This window comes from Halichoeres trimaculatus, unplaced genomic scaffold (genome assembly GCF_033239565.1).
Source record: "Halichoeres trimaculatus isolate MK-OKI-2021-1 unplaced genomic scaffold, fHalTri1.1 fHalTri1_scaffold_2, whole genome shotgun sequence".
Taxonomy (NCBI): domain Eukaryota; kingdom Metazoa; phylum Chordata; class Actinopteri; order Labriformes; family Labridae; genus Halichoeres; species Halichoeres trimaculatus.
This window is the reverse complement of record NW_027437180.1, coordinates 28,325,306-28,351,750: the sequence shown is the minus strand read 5'-3', so window position 1 is coordinate 28,351,750 and position 26,445 is coordinate 28,325,306. Positions and strand designations below refer to the sequence as shown.

At 38.1% G+C, this 26,445-nt stretch overlaps 2 protein-coding genes across 3 annotated transcripts; one reads left to right on the top strand and one right to left on the bottom strand.

The window, feature by feature from the left end:
* The first annotated feature begins 884 nt into the window (after positions 1 to 884).
* On the top strand, positions 885 to 21,657 carry usp53b (ubiquitin specific peptidase 53b). The gene is made up of 18 exons (XM_074698997.1): positions 885 to 1,113; positions 1,213 to 1,309; positions 2,636 to 2,832; positions 4,469 to 4,629; positions 4,808 to 4,900; positions 5,068 to 5,202; positions 5,761 to 5,874; positions 6,132 to 6,214; positions 7,216 to 7,321; positions 8,634 to 8,780; positions 9,075 to 9,224; positions 9,303 to 9,471; positions 12,822 to 12,944; positions 13,082 to 13,793; positions 14,758 to 14,819; positions 16,689 to 16,767; positions 16,865 to 17,679; positions 18,124 to 21,657. The coding sequence occupies exons 3-18, from the start codon at positions 2,739 to 2,741 to the stop codon at positions 18,198 to 18,200; spliced, it is 3,120 nt and encodes a 1,039-aa protein (XP_074555098.1). The 5' UTR covers positions 885 to 1,113; positions 1,213 to 1,309; positions 2,636 to 2,738; the 3' UTR covers positions 18,201 to 21,657.
* On the bottom strand, positions 21,515 to 25,746 carry fabp2 (fatty acid binding protein 2, intestinal). Of its 2 annotated transcripts, XM_074699033.1 has the most exons (5): positions 25,331 to 25,746; positions 23,426 to 23,830; positions 22,798 to 22,970; positions 22,325 to 22,432; positions 21,515 to 22,020 (listed from the first exon to the last, which is right to left on the bottom strand). In XM_074699033.1, the coding sequence occupies exons 2-5, from the start codon at positions 23,490 to 23,492 to the stop codon at positions 21,970 to 21,972; spliced, it is 399 nt and encodes a 132-aa protein (XP_074555134.1). In that variant the 5' UTR covers positions 23,493 to 23,830; positions 25,331 to 25,746; the 3' UTR covers positions 21,515 to 21,969. The 2 variants fall into 2 exon arrangements, with proteins under 2 accessions (XP_074555134.1, XP_074555142.1); XM_074699041.1 differs by lacking the exon at positions 25,331 to 25,746 and having other exon boundaries at positions 23,426 to 24,127.
* Positions 25,747 to 26,445: the final 699 nt, after the last annotated feature.

Genomic DNA, 26,445 nt, shown 5'->3' with positions numbered 1-26,445 from the left:
TCAGGGAGGACTTCACAGTGTAACAGCTCTGGAGATTAAATTACACTGTTTTTCACAGCCTTGCTTGAGCCTTGCACACTAGCACATTACACACATTGTACACACAGACTTGTAGAAATGTGAATGCTTGCTTGCGTGCAAACACACACTCAGATTAAGAAAATATATTAAAAAGTCAGAGACGGAGCAGCTGATCATCTCTTCGTGTGGCATGAGAATTCTCACATTGTTCTGGGTTTGCTGCGTCATTGAATCACTTTGGGTTTCCATTTGATATATAGATGTGAGACTCTTAGGGGATTTCTTTGTTTTTTCTTCTTTTCCTAATGTACTTTTTAATATTCTATTTATTCGGATAAGTTTGTTTTTCACTGACATTTGCCGACACCTTTAATGACTGACCTCATGAGCACCATCAGCCTCTATTAGCCACCCTGCTTACACTTAAAAACCTGCTCTGCTCTGCAGGCTTTCCCCTTCCAGGCCTTCCATCTGCCCCATTTTTTGTGATCCCATGTCCGGTTTGCTGCAGCAGAAGAGTCACATGGATAAAAATGGCTGATTGGATGAATTTCAGATGCCATTTGCTAAAATTCTTTTTTAATATTACATGAATGGGAATAAAAGTAGGACTGTCTCTTCTAACGGCAGCTGTGACATATTTACACATTTGGTATTTTATTTCATTTCAGACGTAAAATGGTTTTCTGTTCAGTTGTTTGACATTTAAGAGCATCACTGAAAAAGGGAAAAGAGACAAAACACACAGGCAGGGTTTAGTACCCTCAGTGCTGCATGATTATGAAACCAGTGCAGTCATGTGATGTCTTCTCTCATCATCATCATGACAAGTTGGAAGTCTGACCTTCCGCCAGCACACAGTTTGCCATGCAGGGATTGAAGATTGCGATACAGCAGCAGTGCACTTCAGGCTACACTAGGGGCGGAGTTTGACCTCTCAAGTCTCAAAACATCACTAATCCGCGTCGGACATCCTGACACAGGCCATCACTGGCCCCGATCGTGTACAGAAAGGGGACGAATTTTCACCGAAATATCACTGTCCCGGCTGGGTCTGTGAGGGAACAAACACAGGCTTGTGCTGCCGCCTATGTGCGTGTCGGAGGGATTGGGACCGCTGCACTATGACAGATAGTACGTTATACGCGTCTGGATGTAACTGCAGTCATTTTTAGCCTGTTTTCATTTCAGGATTGGGAGAGACGTGCTGGGATTTTGCGCGGTTGACAGCTGGACCGCCCTGCGCCTGCATTTGAAGCGAGCTTCCACGTATCGGCTTCCCTCTGAGGTGAGTCGGCAGAGCACTTGTTTTCTCCATGTCTCAGTGCAAGTTGCGGCATATTTATGCCACTGTAGCTGACCGGGCGCTGTTCACATACACAGTTCACTGTGAGGCTGCAGCATGCTGTTTCTGTGGGGGAGCGCTCGTCGAAGCTTTTTAGGGTGTTCAACGCAGCAAAAGCATTAGATGGTCTTAAACCCCGATCAGTGTTGTGTTTACGTCCTTTTTATGAACCCCACTGCAAAGATGGGCGCTTCCAAATAGACTGTATAGGCCTGTACAGGCATCACATGGTGTCCGAGAGGTTAGTGCAGAAACGCATGTGAGCACTGACGCCAAATGCTGGCTTTCAATTCATGATGACATTCATGATGAAAACGTTGGAGTATATTCAAAGGTGCTTTTTCTTACAGCGAAATCTAGTGATGCAGTCGTAGTTGACGTGTTTACTCTACTGATGTATACATCTAACAAATGTAAACAAAGGAGCGGCATCAGGTGGTGAGAAAACACGGTTGATTGATTGAAATGAAATAGCTGCGCTCATGTGTGTTGTTCAGAGTAAAAAAGGATTTTCTTTGTGCTTTGATTTTTGTGTGCGGTAGTGTGTGTGTTTATGTGTGTTGGGGGGTTGTCTTTAGATATTTGTGTTGTAATTCATTCTCAATGTTTGATGCAATTTAATGACAAAAAGGTAAATAATGTGTTCACCCTGATTTGAGGGGTCCTGAATTTAATCACTACAAACTCAAATGGTCTCGATGAAAGTTGGACCATACACACTGAAAATGTGAATGTTGGCGAATGGAAGGATTAAATTAGGAAATAATTCAAACAAATACTCTGCAGAATAAGTTTGTTCCTCTTGCTACTCTCTTTTCCTTTTGTTACAGATGAATGAAAACATCTGTATCAAGCATCTGTAAACAATGCCATTTTATATGAATGCTGTGTTCCTAGACTATCAGTTATGGAGTTGTCTTGTCTTTACAAGATGAGTTTGTATGATAGTTTAGTGCTTGTGAACAGCAGACAGCAGTCTCTAAAACATTCAACAATACTCACCACTTATGGCACAAAACAAGCCCTGATTTATATAAACCATGGTTTATCTGCCTCACACAGCTTCTCATTTTAAAATGCTTTACATGACGAGGGGGAATTTACATTGAGCTCAGGTTTTTATTCCCTGCTGGCATGCACTTGAAGCTTTTTTTTTAAAGTATTAAATGACTGTAGTGCATTAAAGCTTTGGCAGTGGCACTGTGAACTGAATAATGTTTGTGTATTATTATATTAATGGTTTACCTTTGCCCAAATGTGCGTCCTCAGATATTGTCCAGTTGCCATTCAATGTCCAGTGGCACATTGCTGAGGCTGCCTTGTGGCTGATCCCGATCATGCTTTCCACTAACCGCTCTGGAGGAGCTTGGGGATGAAATGGATGGAGCCCATGGCCAGACCAACGCACCAGCTCCCACCTCCCAGCATGTCCAGCTGCAGCAAGTCTCCCCCCAACTCTGGAGAAGGTAGATAACAAGACTCATCTGGCTGCCGACCCGAACACTTGTTTTGGATGAGAAACTCAGTGAAAGCATGTCTGAGATTAGCTGAATTTTTACACAGGCTTGTTTATCATCAGATTAAATATCACCAGCGTATTATTGGGTTGCAAAAGCAACTGGTTGGACCCGTTAATGCATTTTTTTGTGTTTTATTTTAATTTATATAAAAGTTAAACTTTCTTATTTTGCAATAACTGAGAGCTTTGTGGAAAATCAATGCTCACTACATTTACATCACAATTCTTAAGGTTTAAATTTCTTTAACATAACCTTTAGACCAGTGTTGCTCAAATTGTGGTCTAGACAGCGCCCCCTAGTGGGCGAGTAAATTGCGTATTTTTTATGGAACATTTACAAAAATTAAAAAATGAAAAGATGCTGGTTGAAACATGTATGATGTGAGTTTATAATACATCAGTTTTCTTTCTGGGCCTTTGTTCCAAGGCTATTTAGCTTGGTGATATGTGAGTTTTCTCATGGGATAAGTGGTCTGTCGTCTGAAAAATTGGAGAAAACTGTTTAGACTGTTTTAAAATTTAGTAATTTGACATCTGTGTTAATATTAAACCCACATGGCTATAGCTTTATTATTGTTCTTAAATATTTTGAACCTGCTGTGATCACTAGGGAGGGATACCATTTACATTTCAAATGATACAGTACCAATGCAATAGGTACTGGTACTCAATGGTACCAATTTTCTGTACTTTTGTGTGTGTTTATGTGGTAATAAATGTTAATTTTTATAGTAGTAAATTCTCAAAGTTCTCAGTTTAACACATTTCTTCTTAAATATACAACCTTGCAATGCTGTGTTCATGTCCAGCATGGAAAACCTTCTTCTCTTCCACTCCCTCACAGTCACAGTCCCTTTTGATTTTACGGGAATCGGTACTAGTGATAACATTATTATTTCTTCTGAAACACTTGTATCTACTTGGAAACATTTTTCAAAGTTATTCTTGAGAGCTATTGCAAAAGTTAAACCTCGCTTTAGCTTTAAGCAAAGATCAAGAGCAAAATCATGCTCTGAGTACACGAGGAACATACGTAAGCATGATAATTTTAGGAAAACTACTAATCTGTTTTTTTTTTTAAATGTAGGCTCCAGATATAATGAAATAGAGTGCTTTAGACATTTTTTTTGTTGTTTTTTTGTTATAGAGTAGTAAAACACTTTTTGGTGATGTATTTGAAAGTCATCTTTTACTCTTGGTAAAGAGATTTTCAATCTCAATGAGGCTTTCCTGGTTAAACACATTTTAAATGAATAAAATAACTGCCAAAATAATAAGCTTTTACAAATCAAGTAATAGATATGAGACAGGCTTTCATTGTTAAATCAGAAATATACATATTCATACTGCTTATTTATAATAATAATAACAATAATAATAATAATAATAACTTAAATTCATTTAGCGCCTTTCAAAGAACCCAAGGTCGCTTTTCACATATTTATTATGTGAATTTTGTGTTGTGATGTTAACTGATGCGTTCTCACTAATAACTCTCAAGTGGCTAAGTATGGAAGAAGCAAAGACAAGTGTCTTTTCTAAAGTTGCCAAACAAGAGACAAATCCAAATATTTTTACATCAGTTGCAGGCTCTAACTCCATGGCATGGGTGAAGATGTTCAAAAAACCTGGAGGAGGCCTAAAAAAATCCTACCAGCCTGGGAGCATGCTGTCTCTCGCGCTCACCAAAGGCCTGCTGAACGAACCTGGCCAAAATAGCTGCTTTCTGAACAGCGCTGTTCAGGTGAGGAAAGTTGCGGAGCAGTTCTGCCAAGCCCTTCGTGTAACCTGAAGACATCAAACAAAAATTCACTCTTCTCTGAAATTTGAGCAAAGAAAATGATGTAAGAGAAATGACATTGCCTTGAGCTGTTACCAGTCTTCTGCAGAGCGATTTATGTTGTTGTTTTGTATGTTCCCAGGTGCTCTGGCAGCTGGATATTTTTCGGAGGAGTCTGAGGCAGCTCTCAGGTCACTTCTGTCTTGGTGACGCCTGCATTTTCTGTGCTTTGAAGGTTTGCATTGGTCTACACTTTGAGCTAAACTTAGCTATTGCAGTAATAAGGAAAATTTTATTAATTTCTGTTCACCAAAACAAATGCTGTGGAAATATGGTACATTTGGATTCAGCAACTACTAAACATTATTTGAAATTAAAATGTGCTTTTTCTATTTTCCTCAGAGTATCTTCAGCCAGTTTCAGCAGAGTAGAGAGCGAGTGCTTCCGTCCGACAGCCTGCGAAATGCTCTAGCTGAGACATTCAAAGATGAACAACGCTTCCAGCTCGGCCTAATGGACGATGCTGCTGAGTGCTTTGTAGGTTGACATGGTGCCTTTGGCTTTTAATCAAAGTGATATTCAATGGAAGACCTTTACAGGGTTCACTCTGTGTTAAATAATATGATGGTGCTTCTTTCTCTGTGACAGGAAGTTAAAATGTAGAGGCTTCTGACTGTGACTTGGCTTCGTATATTTAACCTTTTAATGACTGAATGTAAATTATATACAGGCGCATTGGCCAATTGATTTTTAGACTCTAAGAATTCATTTATCAAAATACCGGCCTTTGGATAAGTTTTGTTTGTCACATATTTTCCCTTATATTATCCATTATAAAATTACAGCTTATATTTGTGTTGAGCTCATTGTAGGAAAATAATATCTTAGTCAAGCATGGCTTCACCAGCCTAATTTAAAAATTAGGGACGTTACTCTTTTTCAGTTCTTAATTTAAAGATAAAGTTCTGATCTTGCCAGCAGTTTTAAGGTTTTATTTCAACATAATAGAAGAGGAACTAATTTGAAAGTATCGGCAGACAGAATACAACTAATATTTCTGTGCTTGATTCTGCTTTTATTTCTGGTACATATTAGGAGAACATCCTGGAGCGAATTCATTTACACATTGTCTCAGATGCTTCAACCGATGCTTGTTCCTCAAAATCTTGCATCACCCATCAGAAGTTTGCAATGATGCTTTATGAGCAGGTAATTAAGCTTTCTGACATCCTCTGTTAATTAACTTGACATTATTTTTGACAACCAAAGAGCTTTTTTTAAAAAAAAACATTTGGATAAAAAAAATAATCAGGTAGTGATTTTTTTTAAAATTAAAATGAGTTATTTTAAGAGTAAAATAAAAAGTTGCTCTCACTAAATATTTCAGATGTTAATGATTCTAGATCCATGTCCCAAAATGCAAACAAAGGCTGTAATATCTAAGATAATATCCTTTTTTTTTACAGTTTGTATGCCGCTGTTGTGGAGCATCCTCAGACCCACATCCATTCACAGAACTGGTACATTATGTCTCAACCACTGCTTTATGGTAAGTACTTGACTTGCTGCCACGGCTTAAAATTTGGGAAACAAAAATGAGGCCAGAGTGCTAATCCTGATTTAAATGTCAAAGCATTAACTAAGGTTGCTAGATAATTATTTGATTGCAATTTTAAGCATCTTAGATCAATTTTCTTCCTGTATTTATAAAGCCATGGGACTTTGATCATCACAAATTTTATTTTTATTTACGTTAATTGTCGAGCTCCCAACAATATTAACATTTATTATAGTTAACTATGTGTGAACTTCTCAAAAGTATGAGGAAGCCAAGTTAATTCAATAACCAAAAATGAAGCTTCTTTTCTCTTTGGTGCAACAAGTGCTCCACGTGTGGTCAGCTCACCTGCTGCATGAGTGTGTCTTTCTGTACTGGCAGGGCAAGCAGGATTTATTTTTGGGCAATGGTATTGAAGTTCATTATGTAAAGCTGCAGAGTTTTAACACAAACGGCACTTTTCCTCTCATAACTTTTTCTACATTTTATGCAGCTGTTATATACAAGTCAAATGTATAAGGGCATTTCTGAACTGGATATGAAAGAGATTCAAATTAGCTCTGGTGTCTCTTTGATGCCTATAGATGCAACAACACAAGTGAATAAATCTTATTGCAAATTACTTTTATCTGTTTATCTGTTAATGCTGAGGCAAAGGGATCACTTTGTACAACGAGCCTTTATTCACATTTTCTTCCTGAAAGTGTACAGCACTTTTCAGTTTACCAACTGAAATAATGGGATCAGCAGAAAGATAAGAAGCACCATTTTATCTGATGGGGAACTGAACTGACACCAAACCCAAGTTCTTCACAGTCTTTTTAACTTATAGCTGTAACTAGATTAATTATTTGATATGAAGCACCAAAAACAAAAAAAAATCCAGTTGTGAAATATGTCAACTGGATAAAATATTCATTTGAGGTACTTTCTTTGACTAATGGAGAAAACTGTTCATCTTCAGTCTACATGTTCTTTTTCTTTATTTGCAGCCAACAGGTTGATCGTATGATGGGCAAGAGCGAGCGGCTCAGGTCAGACATGTTTGGAGAATTGCTGCAGGCAGCAAACAACACAGGTGACCTCCGAAGCTGCCCGGTATGTGTTTTATTATCATGTATGTTATTTTCAGAGTCATACATGTAATTCAACTTATCAGGTAGCGTGCTGTAGAAGAAAAACTGGACAAAATGACCCAATCAGCTATGCAGAGTATACTCTGTACTTTTGATTGTGGCACTTGAAACTGCTGGCAGATGACGATGCCAGACTACTGTTCGGATATAAATAGCAGTAAGGCCATATCCACTGATTCTCTCTCATCTGTATTTTGAAATGCTATCTTCCTCTTCAGTAGGATTCAGTTTGGTTAAGCCTTCCTTGCCCCATTATTCTCCCTCAAGCTTTGAGCCAGAGTACAGACTTAGTAATAATGATGCAGATACAATGAATGTTGTCTGGCTCTTTTCTGTCCTTGAACGTGTTCTTGTTATGACATTCTGTAGTGCTGTGTCTTACGAGATTTAGTTCACTTCTGAACAACACAAGTGAAAGAAAAGAGGTGAAGTCACGGCCTATCAACCAGACATTGGAGGAAAGTTTTTCAATCATTTGTTAAGAATAAATTAGCTCTGAAGATGTGTCTGCTATGTAAACAATTCACTTTTAACAGTGAGTTATGACTCACTCAGGACTACTCTCTTCATCTTTTGCTGATAGGAGGACAACATGTTTTCAAGAAAAGATGCTAAAGAGAAATAATATGATCTTCAGGAAGTTAGCTACAAATTTTAACTTTGAGTAAAACTTATGTTACTGTGCAGGAAATTGGACTTAGTAGCTGTCTGCAATCTATGAGTCAGACTGTAGATCTGTGCTAGTTGTTCCTCCTTGTCTCCAGTCTTTGTGCTGCACAAATTCAGTGATTACTTCGGTCTAGAACAGTGGTTCTCAAATGGGGGTACGTGTACCCCAGGGGGTACGTAAGGGCACTCCAGGGTATGTATATTCAAAAAATAGCAACCAAGGAAAAAATTCCTTTATCGCCATTCATTTAATTAATGTTTTAATCCAATATAAGTTTAAGCTCATAAATTTAATATCGTTTTCAACAGACACTAACAGTACAGTGCTATGTTCTTTTTTTCCCATCCAAAACTGCTTTGTGCTTGTTAGGGGGTACTTGGCAGAAAAAAAAAAAACATATCATAGGGGGTACATGACTGAAAAAAGTTCAAGAACCACTGGTCTAGAAGACAAGAAGACACTGACAAAGGAACCCCCCCCCCAAAAAAAAAAACAAAAAAAAAAACAGCTTAACCTCTTAAAAAATGTTGTCGGAAAAAATATCGGATGCCTGAATGTTGGTGGATTTTATTGACCTGTTTTTGTTTATGGCAATATTTTACAGAGCAACTGTGGTCAAAGTATCAAGATTCGCCGTGTGCTTATGAACTGTCCAGAGATCGTCACAATTGGATTTGTATGGGACGCTGAGCAGTCTGATCTTACAGATGATGTCATTCGATCGCTTGGCCCACGTTTGAATCTGTGTGGGGTAAGAATTAAAGCAAACTTCACAGGATAATAAACCCAGATAGGTTTTTTTGTAGGAATTAATTAAATTAAGCCTTCATTAAGAGAGAATATGGAGAATATTAACATCCCCAATGATCAAGTAGAGCATTACTAGTTTTTGCTTTAAAATAACTTAAATCCTTGGAAGACTGCTGTGACCTTTAAAAAAGTTTTACATCAAGCAAGGAAAACACACTTCCTTTTCTCCAAGGATTTTTTTATCAGCCATCCAATCCAGACAGGGATCAAACTTCTCCAATTTGCTTCCTCACAGCTTTTCAACCGTGTCACTGATGAAAACGCCAAACGCAGCGAGCTACATCTGGTGGGGATGATCTGTTTTTCCAGTAAACATTACTCAGCCTTTGCCTATCACACCAAATCTTCAAAATGGATGTTTTTTGATGATGCTACAGTAAAGGAGGTCAGTTTTTTTCTATTTTAAAAGTCTACCTGTTACTGCGCGTTACATGCTCTTACATCATGTTCTCCTTGTGCTCAGATTGGATCTAAATGGAAAGACGTAGCAACCAAGTGTATTAGAGGCCATTTCCAGCCACTTCTTTTATTTTACACCAACCCTGAAGGTTCTCCAGTTTCTAATGAGGATGCACCAAGGCAAACCTCAATGTGTCCTCGATACAAAGCCCAAGTTAATGGTGACACAACGGGTAAGACAACTTTTCAGATATCAGCAGTCTTTACTTTGGAATATTCGTCTGACATTAGAGGTGTGTGAATTCAGGCATCCTTGTAAACACACTTCACTGTGAAGACACAGATGTTTTATAAACCTTGTAATTCCATTTTTTTATTTATTTACAGTAACTCAAAGGCTGAATGATGATAGACAAGCTGGGCAGTGAAGCAAAAGTGCTCACATTCTGGCTGAATTACACTTATTTTCTCTGAAATATTCAAGATTATGCTAAGATTTACATTTGTTTAATACCAGGGAGTTGCAATAAACCACCACTCAATATTACCCACAGATCTGCTTTGAAACACAATAAAACTTTCAATTTCATATTTTGAAGAGTGTAAAATAATCAATTTAAAACTGGAGGTGAATTAAGCAAGTTATAGAGAATATGATTTTTTTAAAAGCACTTGCTCCAAGTACTCATGGTGGATTAAGATAAGATAAGACTGCTTTGATTGTCTTGATGTTGGGTTTCTGATAGTAAAATTTTATTAACATTTACGGCTCTGGACCTGTGAATGTTTTGTAAAGTGTCTTGAGATAACATTTGTTATGATTTAAAAATAAAGACTGATTGATTGATTGATTAAGTGCTTAAACCTTAACCATTACATGTTTAATTACTTAGAAATAAAATTACGTAAAAATAGTGGAAAGGCTTTTATGTTATAGTCTGAGAATCAAACTTATATTTTTGTTATTGATAATTGATTTTTTTATTCTCTTGCACCTCAAAAACACTAAAACAACCACACTACTTTAACAGAGTTGAAATAATAACTCAGTCTAGAAAACCCAAAGATGATCACCTGAATAACTACAATACAGCAGGTAAAAAATTATTTTCCTCATTGTATGTTTAAATTATTTGCAATTGTAATAATAAAGTATCTTAGCTACTTTGTTTGGATGAATATTTATTAAATCACTTGAAAAATACCTTTTTCAACCCAAACATTATTTCACTATAATTTGGTTTTAAAAGTAAAGTGCTTTGAGCTTCATACCCACTTAGTCACACAAAGTGTACACATGTCCTTCCAAGGTTGTGCATAACTGTATAAACTAGTCTTCAAATATAAAATAATTCAGTGATCTAATGCAACTCTCCACCTCAATGCCAACAAGAAGTTTTTTTTTTCTCTTAATAGAGGCCAGTTCCTGTAAAATAGCACAACGTCAGTGAAGAAAGGCTGTTGTGATGGCTGTGACATCTGTTGTATTCACAGTAATAGTGAACAGCAGGCGGTCATGATAAAGATCAGAATATTTATCATTTTTCATTTCAATTTCAATTCAAACTTATTTTCTTGCCTTTCAGCGTCTTTTATCTGACTCACTCTAACAACATAAAACTCCATCAGTACCTATGGCACCAGACAAATTTGCTCTGCAAATTACAGTTTCGGTTTGAATTGGGATTTAGAGAGTGCTGTTAAACCGTAAGCAGAAAGATTGTCCTGCCCTGTGTGCTGGCTTGAACTTGACATGGGGATGATGCCTCTGTTGCACGCAGATTACCACCCACGCCTCACTCCCTAATCCCTACTCCTGTGGCCAAGCGCACTCATGCTCCTGCTCAACAGTCCTCACTTCTCCCTCAGACATTTCTGATGTTAGAGTCCATTTATTTATCTGCTTGGTGTTTTGGCAATGGCGCCGGTGCCCGTTTAGATGGATTGTTTCGCTTTAGTGCGTTGCCCAGGCTCTTTGACTGGCATGGGACTGGATTCTTGTTTATACCATAATATGTGTAAGTGAAAGTTTTTGTTTGTTTTGGAATTTGACATTGTTCAGGTTTTGTTAATTTTTATAAATACTTGTCCCAAATTTTCTGTTTAAACTTGTTTGTTAAACTTTCTTTTCTGAGGTTTAGTTCTGTATTGGACGTGCTATGCTGTACTTGGTGTTGGGTCCTCTATCATTGTTTAACCACTCTCACAACTAAAAAACAAATAATTACACTTGGATAAACCGCCTGAGAGTCACAATAATACTGATGCTAACATGGCCAAGTGTGCTCTGGAAAATAATCTGACAGTTCTAGGTGTTTTTTCTATCCTTAACTATAACTACTCCTGTGAAACAACTGAATGTCTGCTGCATAAACAAAGCTGGAACCCTATAACTATAACCCTACAATGACCTACAGGCTACTACTTACTCACCTCTGTTTCAACATACATCATCAATTTCCATGTGTTTATTAACACATGCTGTCAGAAAAAAACACGTATGTAATGCCTAATTATTGTTCTTGAACAACAGTTTCTGCTTTGGAGAGTAGAATTGAGGAATGCTGCTGGGAGTTGTCAAACTTGCAACAGCAGGAGTTAAGTCAATGTCACAGCTAGAAAGACTGTTTAGGCAATGTGTTGGTATTGGTGGCATATGATTCCCGCATTTCTGAGTGACCTTATTGTGCTGCAGAGTGACTTAACTTTAACACAGGGTTAATAAATGTGGAAGCAGTGGGCCTGTTGCTGACCGAGTTTGTTTATTTAATGGGTTTTTGTTCCTTGCCTTTACACCTGTTACAATGCCAAGTGAGAATGAAAGAAATAACTTTTAATTGTCATAGAGTACGTAGTGAGTGACTGAGGAAGGGCTCAAGTTGCTGACTTGGTAGACTTCTAGACTGACTCTGAACTAACAAGTTCTGGTACCCTTTAACAACCCTAAAAAAAGTACCTGCACTGGTGGTAGTACCATCCAATGACACAGAGTGGGAATATAGCCCTGAACACTTACAATTAGTGAGGTCCATATGAGACTTTTTCACATGCTGGTGAGCTAATTTGGGATGAAACGCAGCAGTGGTCTTCCTTTTCTAATCCCTGAGGGGAATTTCATTTTTTGCTCTGTTATTAAAAAGCTAAACACACAGGTCACAAGTACACACACATGTTCAAACTGATTGCACGGGTGGAGAATGTCAGAGTGAAGGGGCTGCACGCCAACAAGTACCTTAGTTCAGTGCCTTGTTTAAGAACAACTCAGCAGTGCTCAGGAACTGGACTGGTACTTATCCAGCAGTCAGCCCCAACTTCCAAACTCTGACCCTGAATCCGGCCTGTACTGGTTACCCACTCAGCTCTCTACAGGACATTTTCCCCATAGTCCCCATATTCTGTGATACTTAAAGAACTGAAGGGAGCGTAAAGACCAAGTGACCTTTATTCACTGCTTGATTTACTGACGTCACAAGTCAGAGCAACTTACCCAACAGCCTCTGTAAAATCTAAAAACATTAGTGCATTTTTCTAAATTGTTGAGCAACTTCTCATCCGTCAAATTGTTTCCTTGTTTTTTCCTCAGTGAAACATCCCCTGGGCAGCCCCAAGAAGTTCCAGGAGCCTCCAACAGAAAATTTAAAGAGGCCAAGTGAAACTTCAAAAAAAGATCGAGGACATCGAAGGGCAGACTCTTCACAACACAGAGGTAGAACATCATGTCTTCATTTAGAGTTGAAGAGGATTTCTATCCCAACAAGGCCAAACCAGTTGTAAACATCTGGTTAGGTCTAACCATGTTTGAAGTGATCCATGTTCAATCTTTATCTCTCTCTCTTTCTCTAGAGATGGCACATGCAAGATCTTCATCCCCTCCAGAAAATGGACCTAGACCCTCATTGGACCAAAAATCAAAAACCCATCCACGTAGTGAAAAGTCATCAAACCATTCGAGCAAAGGATCTCAGGAGCCACGTGGCAACTCCTTAGGTACTCAAAGCCGGAGGAACAACACGTCCCCAAGTCGCCATGATCAGGACAGCTGCCAAGATCATTGGGAAAAAGGTGGCAGTGAAGGAAGTCACAACAAATCAAAGTCCACTTGGAGACCCATTCGTGAGGTGTTAAATGTTGACACTGTACTGAATGAACTAGAACAGCGTCGACAACAACAACATGACAGCCCACGGCACAGTAAGCCATCGTCCCAGGAAAGATTGCACAGTGAACAGAGTCGAGACCGAGAACGAGAACATGTACGAACCAGAGACGATCGGAAGCAGAAGTGTTTGATGACGATTTATGAGGATGAACAGCGGCATGAGACAGAGAGCCACAGCTCTGTAGAGTCAGAGAGCAGGGCCAACCAACGGAGCAGCAGACTCAAGGGTGGGCCAAAGACCCTTCTACGTAGTGACACCTGGACCATCCAAAGGACAGAGTCTGGCTATGAAAGCAGTGATAGACTCAGCAGTGGCTCCACCAATCCAGACTCACCTGGTGTCGATTGCTTTGTTGTTAAAGACCAGAGAACGACTCCGGAGGCACATTTGCAAAGGTAAGAGACATTTCTTTTGTGTTCAGTTGAAACTTTTTACAATGGAAACTGAAGCTTTTGCGCTTAAGTAGGAGGTAATCTCTGCCTTGATGGTTTTTCAATAAGTAGAAGATATTTCATTGTTTTTTTGTTGTTAACTCCTGTATGTGTAATAAACATCTTTGCTGTATTTCACACAAGAGGTCTATTGAACACATCAAAAACTATTGGTTGTTCATACCAACTCCGAGCATTGTTTGCAAGTGATTATTGACAAAAGTGTGTTGCGTGTCAACTGCAGTTGTCTATTTTCGGCTTCAGAGATTTAGTGCAGGCTGCTATTAATCTATTTTTGTTGAGGGTTTTCAAACACTGGCAAAGGAAGTGAAGTTCAAAATATGGCCTTAGCTTAAGTTACTGAGCTGAGCTATCATTAAACATTACTTACACTCTTCGCAGAAAACGTCATCCCTGCCAATACATTTGTTTGTGATCTACTTAACTCAGTCATTAAGATATGGAAAGTAAAACAGTAAAAAACCATACAGTGACCCACTGAAACCAATCATTTAACATTTTAAAGCTCTTGCGTCTGTCTGGTTCTATATCAGACTGATCAAACACCACCAAAGATGTGCTCTAAGAATACTGGAGAAATTACCTAACCTACAGTTATCAAGAAAGGTAGCCTCAACTACATGGAGTTTTACACTGTTGGAATCACAGTTGTATTCATCAAATTGCATAAAAAGCATATTTTCAACATTGGAACTGAGTTTGTTCCACTGAAACAGTGAGATTAAGCTGCCCTCTTTAATAAAATTTTGAAATTAAATTTCCAGGGGTGTTCTTAATCTTAACATTTCCCTTTTTCGATAGAACAATTTTAAAATACAAAAAGATATTCACTCAAAATCCAACTGAACTATGACAATATAACTGACTGAAAATGTGCTTAAAATAAACATAGTCTTTCATTTTCTAGCCAGCAGCATCAGAAAGGAGGCGATGCAAAATCAAGTGTCATGTCCTCACCTTCTCACAATGGTAAGTTCAAAGGCTTTAAGGTAAGTTTGTGTGTAACAACCTCAGCCACATGGCTAGTTTCACTAACAGTCATGTATGATAATAAAACTTATTATTTGTCAATATGATTATTAGCAGTGGAGTTTTATTTATTAATTTATGTGTTTAACTGCATTATTGCATTTACTTATGACTTTGAGTAAATGCACAGTTTGGCAAATAATTTGGCTTGACACAGTGTGGACTGTATTTCTTCATCAAAACCACTCCACAGAACATGAAGCCAACACTTTAAAAATGTTGTTTAGAAAAAGGAAAGAAAAAAAAGAGATAAAGAATGAGGCACAGCCAACAAAAATAGCATGACCTGAAAATGATAACTTGATGAGAAGCATCAAAGAACACGTCTCTGCCCAGGCTTGGTTACGACTCTTATCTAATCTGCAAATGCTTCCAGGAATAGATTTACTGGGAAATGTAAGAATTAATTCTTACAGTTGATACTAATAGACTTGTAACCAAAAATAAACTGAGTACACTGGGGTCTAACTAGTTTAAAGTCTGATTTATGATCAACTCACATATTTTACAGTAAAAACGGTCACTTTTTTGGGCTTTCCAGCCATACAAGACTTTCCAAATGAGATTGTTTTGGTCTTTTTCACGATTTCTTTTAGTATAAAGATGAATTGTAAGGCTTTGTTTTCTGACAAAGTGAAAATAATTGACTATTGATTTACGTCTTTCGAGTTTGAATATAAGATTAAATTGGTTTCTTTAACCTCTTCACCCAGTCAGCCAAGCACAGGCATTAATCTGATGATAATCCCACAAAGCTCATTCAGACAGCACAGCTGGACACGGCTGCTGGCATTGTCATAACTGTCTTTCTTTTTCATGCAGTACTTTGAGAGTGCAGCGGTTGATTCTTTGTCCAAGTTATTTGCATCTTAGGCAACATCAGCATCTACAGTTTTTGCCCTTGTATGGACCTCTCCAGGGCAACCACAGAGAAAAAAATGTCATCTATTTTTAAAGGGAAGAAATTCAGCACCCTGCAGCGCTCCTACGGACTGGTCTATCCAGCTGTGCAAGGGTCTTTGGGGCTTTAATAGTCAGCTGCTGCCACCTTGTGTCCTGAAAGGACAACAGTTTTATAGTCAGATGTGTAGATGACATGTCTGCTTGGCTTTGAGTTTCATCCAATTTTGCTGTGTTGACAATTTAACACATACCTGGTTCATAATGAAAGGAAAGTGATTAAAAATACATGAAAAAGTCAGAAACCAATCATCTTCTTCTTTAAAAAAGAATTTTGGAAAAATGTTTTTCCTCTATGAGCTCCTCCCTATTTGTAATGACTAATGAGGTTGAGCAAACCTGCATCACAACCAAGGTTTTTTTTTTACTTTCACTGTCTTACAAACTGCCAGTGCCAACTTGAATATTTTGAAGTAAGAGTAAGTTCATGCCAATTGAGAGCCAAGCCTAAAATGTGCAAATGAACTGTATTTTTACTCCATTCTCTGTATTTTCCCACTCAGGTTTTCAAATTTCATTTCATTCCTTGTCTTTTGATTGTTTGTTGTTTTTTAATGTCTTTTTGTTTGTTGGACTCTATATATTTTCCGACAGTGCACAGCACATAAATAGTTTGGCACTTTGAAACATGCTCTACTTAAATTAACTCTGTAGAGAGAAGGAAAGGTCAAAAGATAAAAATACATCAGGCTACCTTGAGCACTAATTACAGGATGTTAAAGCTATTTCCCTCCATAGAGTAAATCTATCCAAAGCAGCACTGCTTAACTAATTAGTGTTTCAATATGTTTTCATTGTGTCTCCTTTCCTGTCATCATGATTTTATCTTCATTGTTTTATATATTGTAGGTAAACATCAACCCAAACCTCAGGGAAAGAGCCATGACCAAGTTTCACATTCACATCTAAAGTGCAGTCCAAGCTCAAGGTAGTGTCCTGTATTGTGTTATCTAGCTTGCTCTAATGAACTGGTTTGTTATATTCAGTGATTATTTCCATGCTTCTGTGCTACACATCTCTCGTAGACGGAAATCAAAGTACACTTCCAGTACCTCCAGAAAAGTAGCGTCATCAGAGAGGGACTCCAATAGCTCTGATAGCAGGCCAAGTGAGCAGCACAGTGGAGAAAGTACAGCCCTGAGGCACATCACCAAAACCAGCAGCTCAGAATGGAACAGCTCAGACGATCTAGCTCTTTCTGAGCCCGAGGACAGAGAAAACTCTTACCGCTCCAGCAACAGCGAGTCTGTCGTCTCTGAATCCCCGTGTCCTCACATGACTGTACCATACCACCCTCCCAGCAACGTGACTGCAGAGCCTCTTCCACTGAACACTCAGCGTCAGCCGGGCACAACAGGGTCGCCTCATCTCAGATCAACCCAGCGCACCCCTCCTCAGCAGGGAGAAACAAGCCACGCAGTGTTTCGCCCAAGGATGCTTCAAGAAACCTTTCCCTCAAGTCCTCGTCTTTCATCTACATCCTTTGTCAGTCCTCACAAGAAGCCTGACATGTCAGGCCTCAGAGCCCTCTCAGATGCAAGCTCCAAGTCAGGCTCTGACCCAGAGAGGAGCACCCCGTCATCATGTGAAAGTGAGGAAAGACTAACTGGCTGCAGGGGTGAACAGGCAGTGCCAGCTCAAGAGGTTTCCCTGACTACATACTTCAATGTGGATAACTGTATGACGGAAACATACCGTCTCAAGTACCACAACCAGAGGCCTCTTGTTCTCTCTGCCACAGTGCCACGGACAGTGGTAGTGACTGAGCGCAGAGATACCAGCCACACACTCCCCACTGACACACACTCACAAGATGTGCCAAAAGCAAGACCTGAAACAAGTAAGCCTCTCTTGCAAACCTCAAATTCATCCGAGACATAACAGTACTGTTTATAATCTAGGAGTTTTCTCTTTTATATTTGGTTGTTTTGGTCATGGAGGACAATAATGCAAATCAATCAGATGGACTATGGTAAACCATTAAAAAATCAACATTATTAACTGTATTTGTTTGCCAGATGAAGTCCTGTCATTTTTTTTTAAATCTATTTACACTTCATGGGTTAATATCTAAAAATATCCCCTAATCTTCTCTATAAATAAATTACTATGACCATATAAAACAGCATTGCAAACAAAATATATATATTTTTTCTTTCCCCACTTAAACTGGACACTTTTTAAATAGACAATATTTATTTGTATTCTTTGTTTTGCTTTAAACAGGGTGAACCATAAAACTAAAGTTAAACTAGATTTTCATTTCTATTTTTTTTCTTTACAGGCCATAATAGCAATAAACCCACTGCAAAATGGAACCCAGTGACAGCCAAAGGACTGGATGAACGAGGTTTTTTATGAGTGTTACTTGGTAAAATTTGTTTACATGGATGAGCAGCGGTCAGTAGAGTACCAACTGGATGCCAAAGAGTTTACAGAATGGAAACATGTCCTGAAGCCAGACATCTCCAAATAGAGTGGAATGTGTTTATGCAAGCTTGTCACATAAGTAAACGCCATTTTAAATGCTGTTGCATTTTGTTTGAAAGATTATCAGCTATCTACTATACTGTCTTCCATCATCCCACAGTATTGCTGAAAGAAGATTTTTTTGAGACCAAAATCTCGACTGTTTTTGGTTTGCACAAAAGGATTCTGAGTCTTTTCTTTTTTGTCTCAGTTTAAGATGTTTATTTTTGTATTTAGGAAGTTCTTTTGCAGAAGAAATCAAAGAATGAAGGTACATGTGTTCATTGCAAGAGAGGCATGACAGTTTACAGGGGCCACACATTGATGTAGTGTTTTGTGTAGCATCATTACACAGATAAAAAAAGACAATGTGTGTTGAAAATCCCAACATGTTATCATGAGACAATATGTTTGAGATATTTTATAAGAATATGATGTCATTTTACACAACAATAGAAAATATCAGACCGAAGATTTGAAACAGCAGGTTAAGATAGTTAATTTAATACTAAATGTCTAGGGACTAATATCAGGACAGTCAAATCAATTTATGCATGTTGAGGGCTTCGGTTTACCAGGGAAGAGACATTGCAACATCTATGTAATTTAGTTACTGATTTGTTTTACCCGTTATCATTTAACAGTTCTTTTACAACATCTGTGTGTTAATAAATGACCGAGGGCTGCCCCGTTCCAGTCAACCTCATTGGTTGCTTGAAAATGATGACGAAGATCTTTGCACCCAGATTTTTCGTTCTCATGGATGATTTCAGGCAGATTTGATGCCTCCACTGATCGATATCTGTAGATCTTTGAGAAACAACATGTTGGCTGGTCTGAATCCAGTTTCTGGCTGTCTACACTCTTTGGAAACTGTGATGTTCTGTGGTGGTTGGTGCAGCCTCTTGGTCATTTAAAAAGTCACTTTACACTGTACGTACAACTTATCTCCTAATGTACTCTACCTTCAATTGTGCTGGTTCTTGTAATCCTTTTTGTTTTTGTAACTCACAGTGATGTCAAATTGTATTTTTTAGTCTTCCTTTTACAGTAGACAGATTGAAACAGGTCTGTATTTGCAGGTATTTTCATAACAATGCCAATATTATCTAATATGCCTATCTGATACAACACAATTACTCTTGTTCTGAAACCTGCATGTGGCCTTTACAAAGTCTTACTAGCTCTGTGTACAGCATAAGCATGAGCATGATAATACTGGACATAAATTCTATTGGATTTAACTTATTTGTATTCAATTCATTAAATAGTAATTTCTAAAGATAGTTTTGGAAACTTGAACCTTTTCTCCTCTCTTGCTCATGCAAGGACACATACTTTTGATTATGCATCCATTGTATATATAAAGATATGTTGCAAACAATACGCTGGAAAACAACCAACTGTCCAAGACATACTATGCATTCACTAAAAATTCATTTAAGGTTACTTCAAACTAATTTTGGTACTTTTAAGGTCTTGTATTATGTACATCAGACACTCCCAAGAATATCAAAATCAGTGTAGTTACATCACAAATATTGATAATAACTTTCTCATGTTCTCACCTAATTGCCAAGTCTATTCCCAAAAACCCTGTTGCTTATTAGTTTCCACTTAGCACTTTGATCTATCCATGATAACTTTTATCCAGGTATTTCTAGACTATTCTAACCAAACACATTTAATCACTACATTTGCTGTGTTTGTGTGTTGTGCTTGTACTTTCTGACACCAAAAGATGGTGTGAAATGTATCTGTGTGGTTTCACACGTAAACGATTAATGAAGCATCTGCTCACATTTGTCATGGGCGTTAATTGACACTTTTTGATTTGAAAGAAAATGAAAACTTTGACTGAGACTGATCTATGAAACAGTCTCATCTCTTAAGTAAGATGCCTTTACACTTACGGATTGTGCTCTTGTAATTATAAACACTCATTCACTCTTATTTTAACATAAATATAGTCATTGCAAAAAGACATCTTAATTCTTAAACTGTTGGATTAGATGAGGTGCAATCTAAGTATATTTAATGTTTTCTCCCTTCAAATGGTTTCTTTAGTGACACATGGTTTTATAAGTTCTTCACACTATCTGTCATGTTATTCATAATTTCTCCTTTATATGTAAAGCAAGATGTTTTTCTTTTCACTCGAGCTGTGTGTAAAATTCCGAATTTTGGTGTCTTCAGTTGTATCAAGAGTGCCTTGACATTTTTAGTGGGACTTTTCTTTTTTGTTAGCAAAACCACAAAATGAAATAGGGGTGATGAATGACAGGAGTTGCAGGATGTCATGGAAAACTTTTAAATATGCAATGCTAAAAGTGACATATCTGACCAACATTGTACTGTATGTTTGTGTGTGTGTGTGTGTGTGTGTGTGTGTGTGTGTGTGTGTGTGTGTGTGTGTGTGTGTGTGTGTGTGTGTGTGTGTGTGTGTCTGTGTGTCTGTGTGTCTGTGTGTCTGTGTGTGTGTATGTGTGTGTGTGTCTGTATGTGTGTTTGTGTGTGGGTGGGTGGCTGGGGGATTGGAACTCAGGGCTTAAGACTTGAGCCAGGTCCAGTTTTCCAGAGGTATACTTCTCTTTCAGACTTGGAAGCCATGACCATCGTGGTAAGCAGCAAACTCAATTCATTCTGTATGCAACAGCTATTGGCAACACTTGACATTCTCTCGTCAGCTTCAGAAAACGGGAGTATTTGTGCTACATGTGACACGTGCATACCACCTTGGGCTAAGCTTCTCAGTGTGAAAGAGCTTTAATTTAAAACACCTGAAATACTTCTTTCAGTGCTAAACTTTATCATTAAATGTGAAATGCATGCCTATGTGTCAGTTTGGAGTTTGGAAAAGATAAACTCATGTTGTTTTTTCTTGTATTCATGATCTGTCACAGTACGGCTTTGCAGTAGTCTGTCTGAGAAAAGGTCTTCGTCCTTTGTCACATAAGTCGCAGTTGGCATTGCATCAGTTCATACATTTTATCTTGTGCTTGATATACAGGGACAGAACCCGATTAGACTATCTTGTATCAACACTCAAGAACAAAAAGGAATCTCTACACATTTCTATCATTGACTTTATCTGATATAACTGGTTGATGTGGCCTGGTGTGCAGGAAATGTATCCTGGTGTCATACACCTCTGTGTGTGGTTTGGATTCAGCCTGACACCACTGTTGAGTTGAGTTGTTGGTGCTCCAGTGAATGCTTCATGACTTGTGTAGGTACAGATCAATTTAAGAAACATGTAAAATCTGTCTACACTTTATATTTTTGTACATTATATATATTTTATTTTTATTCATTGTTGAATAAAGTCTAAATTACTGTATCACTCTCAGATGAGTCCTTGGTATGTTTTGTTTGAGAGACGCAGAGACCTCCACTGTTTCTCTTAGAATATGATATCATGTCAGATGAAAGAGAAAAAGAGAGAAGGCTGTTACACAGAGGCTTTATTAAGTCAGGTATCAAAATCCAGTCCAGGGCAAAGTGGTTGTATAAACTTTACAGGCATTACAACTAGTGCACAATTTTAAAGATAGAGGATAGAAGGGCAAAACTTGTTGATAAATCAACAAAATACTCTACGTAAACCTGAACCTGAAAAACCTAAACATCTCGCTTTGGGGTTTCAAGGTATCGGCACAGTCTAACTCCTCTTGAAAATCCTCTTTGCGTCCACACCTTCATAGCTGTAGCTCTGTTGGCAAAACATAAGCATAAAATGAGTTTTTAGATTGAAAATCTATCAAATAATCTAGGTTTGTAAATAAAAAGAATAACTAAGTGCTTCCGGCCATTTTCTACCAACATTAGCTGTGACTGTTGTTGCACATACAAAAAAGAGAAGTCTATCACGTTAGTCAATATTTTCTGACAGGATGACGACTTGAATGTCAAATTATATCAGATTTACAATATACTAATGACTATTTAACTACTTTGGAAATAAGTCTCTGGAGATGTTTTGGGGGTGCATTAATTTTCCTTTTTATTAACCCTACCTGAATGAGTTCATCTCCTTGGACGATTCTGGTTGTTGTCAGTTGCTTTCCGTTGTCCTTTCTAACAAAAACCCCCTTCAGCATGTCTCCCTCCATGGTCCATGAGCCCTGCAGGGACAAACGTGAAAATTAGTCATGACATAAATACATGCAAAAGGTGTTGTATGTGTCTGCGTGAGGGCCGGTGACTGCTTTATGACCATAGATGTTAAGAGCAGAGCATGAATTCAATGTGACACAAGGGTTGTGGCTATAGAAGTCAGACTCTGATTTGTGATTTGTGTGCTTAGTAAATAACCTAATATTCTCTTGCAGTTCAAGGGTTCAAAGTCTAAAGCAGCTGAAATACAAAGGTACCTTTCAGTATTTGGAATAAAATAATTGTTTATATAAAGTTGAAAAAGATGAATTCAAATGTTTAGTTTAAAAAAGAAAATCATGAATGTGCAACACGGGATCCAACTTTAACTTACTGATAGTTCTGTTCCGTCAGCAAGGCTGTATTCAAAGGTGACCCCCAGGGTGAAGTCTATGTCCAGGGTGCGGAAATTGCTGCTCTCCTTGACATGGAACTTGTCTCCAGTCTGTTCAAGGGTTATCTTGAGGTTGTCATGAGCGGCCAGCTTCCTCTTCACCATGTTAATTCCTATGAAGAGACACAATGAACATGTTCAATAGACAATGAACAATCAAAGGAAAGGGTTTAGTGGTTAATCATTTTTCATGCACTGTTTTTTCCATTGTTTTTCAACTTGCAGAGAGTGAGTGGGTTTGTAAGCTAAACACAAAAGACCTATTTGAGTGTTTCACTTTTTACTTAAACTATCGCTGCACAAGTTACCTCACAGATCTGATCAAATAAAAGACAAGTTAGAGTAAAATTTCTCTGTGTGACTTACTTTCCAACTTTAAAACAGCTACCATCATTTTGTGTGACCTGCTGCACTTTGTTTAAACAGCCTTACCATAAAATGTTTATAGTGTACACACAGACAGTAGCTATGGTGGAATACTATTTGTTGTCAAACAGTCCATTAAATTTATCATTTAACATGCCACATGTTCATTTAAACATTTAGTCAGTAGTTTGGCATTACTCACCCATCTGTTCCATGAATTTCTCATAGTTCTCATTGCGATCGATTTTCCAGGTGCCGTTGAAGGTCATGGTGGCGGTGTGAGTGAACAGAACGACTCTGCAGCAGGGAGTGACTTACTCCAAGTGTGCTACTCCTTTTAAACCACACACCCGTCTTATCTTGTCATCAATCAAATGCTGATGTGGCTGTTTAAAGTTTACGTTTTCTCTGGGCAATACTCACAGCTACAGCTGATTGGGCAATGCCCTGGTACTGCAGAGAATGGTGCCATATCCCAGTGAAACATGAAGTATTATACCTTTTGAATAGTTGACATCCTGCTGTATTGGTTGTACTGTTTACAAAGGGTGTTGCTCATACAGCTCTCTAAACACAGCCAGAGTGCAAACCAGTAGTCATAGGCATGCTGCAACATGAAACAAAGCTTACATCAATTTTAGTATTTGACAACAAGCACAGTCACATTTTTAAGCCTGGGTGTTACGTCTGGACATATGATTAAACAAAAGCTTATGCAAAAACATCTGTTGAAGAAAATGACAAGAATATGTGAATCCAAACTCTGCACACTTTAAAAATGACTTAAGCCAGGTGTAATTTTTAAACCCTCTTATCACTCAGCTGAGATAGTAGATGCACTAGATATTCTGCTTTGCACAAGTGGCAAGGATTACACTTGATAGTAAGTTCACAATCATACCTTTGACCTTAATCTGGCTATTGATGATAAAGTGGACCTTTGATATTTAAAGTTAATAAACAAACACAGGTGTCATCATTTACTAGCCATTTTGAGTTATCAAGATAGACCCTGCTGATTATGATACCATTTAAGGTTGCATAGTTTCACTGGGTGTTTGCGTTTCAGACTTAAGGTGTTCAGAAAAAGTTTTGAATGCTTTATCTGAGATCTGTTTCAAGCAACATCCAAAATGAGTCTTTTTCGAACACCTAAAATAAAACAGAAAAACTGCTCAAATGGGGTTGGGAGTGGGTCGTCTGCTGAAGATCTCTGCCCTGTCTCACAGGAATAAAAAATGTACATGATGTCAACTCTTTCTTATCTGAGTGTATTCTCATCCTACTTTGTGACAGAGGAGACCTTTGCCTGACCTTTTCTTCCCCCTCAATGAATCTGCCTCTTATCAGTCAAAAGACCTTTTCTACTATCTCTGCTGTAATGATATTGACAGCTCAACCACAAGTATACAGTTACCCGTTTGAGCTTGAGAAGGCTTATCTTTAACACAGTTATATTCTGCAATGTTTTATCGCAGTTGTAGTATCAACTATAAATGTGCAAGATAATGTCCAGCTGAATATCAATGATGTACCAAGACAATGCCAGTAGAATCTAAGTTATACAAGTTATGAGGTGGGCCCTCCATGGATTAGTCTTGATTCTTTAGCACTGAGATTAACAAAGCCAATACCTCAAACGTATTGTTGTGTTCCTTCAGGCCACCCGCCCTCTTCTATCACTCAACTAGTGTTGGCGCCTTCAGTGGGACCATTCATTTACAGTCACACACTGTTCATTGGTGAATAGTTGTAAGATGATATATATGAGCACTTCCAAATCTAGTTTGCCAAGTTAGTGGTCCTTTTAAGGTCTGTTGACTATCATCGACCATGCACAGTTGCTCTTTTGATAGCACTTAAAAAATACATGGTTTCATCAACAGAAAGTAGGATTAAAACAATTTGATCTTAGAAAGGGAACAATTTCAGTTGAATCGTGTTTGTATCTTTAGACGGAACAGCTAAGAACTTGCAGATAGGGCAACAACATCCTGGCTTTTTTGAAAGATGTTTTTCTCATTTTATGACAGAACAGTGTGTCATGTCTGCTGTAAACCACCATCGTTGTTGTGGCTAACTTATAGCAAACAAAGATGTCACTTACCAGTTTTACACGGGGCAACAATTCACATGGCCAGTTATCCTCGTCTTTAGAAGGAGACAGGTTTCTCATGGACCTCCTTAAAACTTTGACGTTAATCACTTTTGCTCTGCCGCCGGGTGAGCATCCCCAGTTATTTTCCTCATAAACTGACAGGTGAGTCGCCATCTTTGCTAGCAGGTGGAAACTTTGGAGCTTCCGTTTGGATGGGAGGAAAAGGTTTACGTTTATTTCTATGCCTGTATTGTTTCTTAAATAGCAAATGTAGACCCTATCCGCATCGGCTGGTTACCTTTGGCGCCTTTTTGATCTGCTTCTGCAACTGTGTAAAAACGAAAACGACGCGCTGAAAGGCCCCAGGCCCACAAAATGTCAACAAAACCCGTGAAGGTAACGTGAAGTTAACCCCCTCTTTTTAAACATCTATTAAAATGTCTTTTAAAATGTGTGAAAGCACCGTGTGGCCTTGTTGCGCGGATTCACTGTAAGGAGAGCAATCATTGGAGGACAAATCCCAGGTCTCTCGAGCTTTAATCTTTATTTTGGACCACAAATCAGTTGATAAAAAAAGGTTCAACACTTAAATAGACAAACGAGGAAAACTGGGATGGAAACGTTAACTAAAAATAAACTACTAATCCTGGGATTAACCACATATAGTACACATTTTACAACAATATAAAAATTGTAAATAAATCGTGTTGAGATCTTAAAATGATTTTTCACCTTCAACAATGCACAAAAAAAACTTTAGGGAAAATTCAGTTCTGACTAACAATTTCCACCCATTAAATGTTAGCCATTGTATATGTTATGTGGTAAGGTGTGGTCACAGTTAAGAGATAAAACTGCAGAAAGTGTGACAAAAAATAGTGCCTTGTGGATTTTGGGACATTGACTTGCCACTAGAGAGCGCTCTTTACCTACAATCTGTCTGTGGGAGTATTTCTGATGTCTTTGGCCTACATTGAAGCACTATGTTCTTTATTAATTTCTTTTTTAAACCGACTTTCTAAAGAGGCTCAAGACCATACTATATAATAAATATATAGAAAAGCGAAAGATAAAAATTTCACGATATAGTTTTATTTGTTGTGTCCCAAAGCAACACTATAAAA

What these genes read in the sequence shown, in the direction of transcription:
- usp53b (XM_074698997.1), top strand. Translation starts at nt 2,739, where the DNA reads ATGAAATGGATGGAGCCCATGGCCAGACCAACGCACCAGCTCCCACCT. An exon ending in ACGATGCTGCTGAGTGCTTT is followed by an intron (nt 5,203 to 5,760) that starts GTAGGTTGACAT and finishes GGTACATATTAG; the next exon opens with GAGAACATCCTGGAGCGAAT. An exon ending in GTGACCTCCGAAGCTGCCCG is followed by an intron (nt 7,322 to 8,633) that starts GTATGTGTTTTA and finishes AATATTTTACAG; the next exon opens with AGCAACTGTGGTCAAAGTAT.
- fabp2 (XM_074699033.1), bottom strand. Translation starts at nt 23,492, where the DNA reads ATGACCTTCAACGGCACCTGGAAAATCGATCGCAATGAGAACTATGAG. An exon ending in CTGACGGAACAGAACTATCA is followed by an intron (nt 22,433 to 22,797) that starts GTAAGTTAAAGT and finishes TTGTCCCTGCAG; the next exon opens with GGCTCATGGACCATGGAGGG. An exon ending in AAGGAGATGAACTCATTCAG is followed by an intron (nt 22,021 to 22,324) that starts GTAGGGTTAATA and finishes TTTTGCCAACAG; the next exon opens with AGCTACAGCTATGAAGGTGT.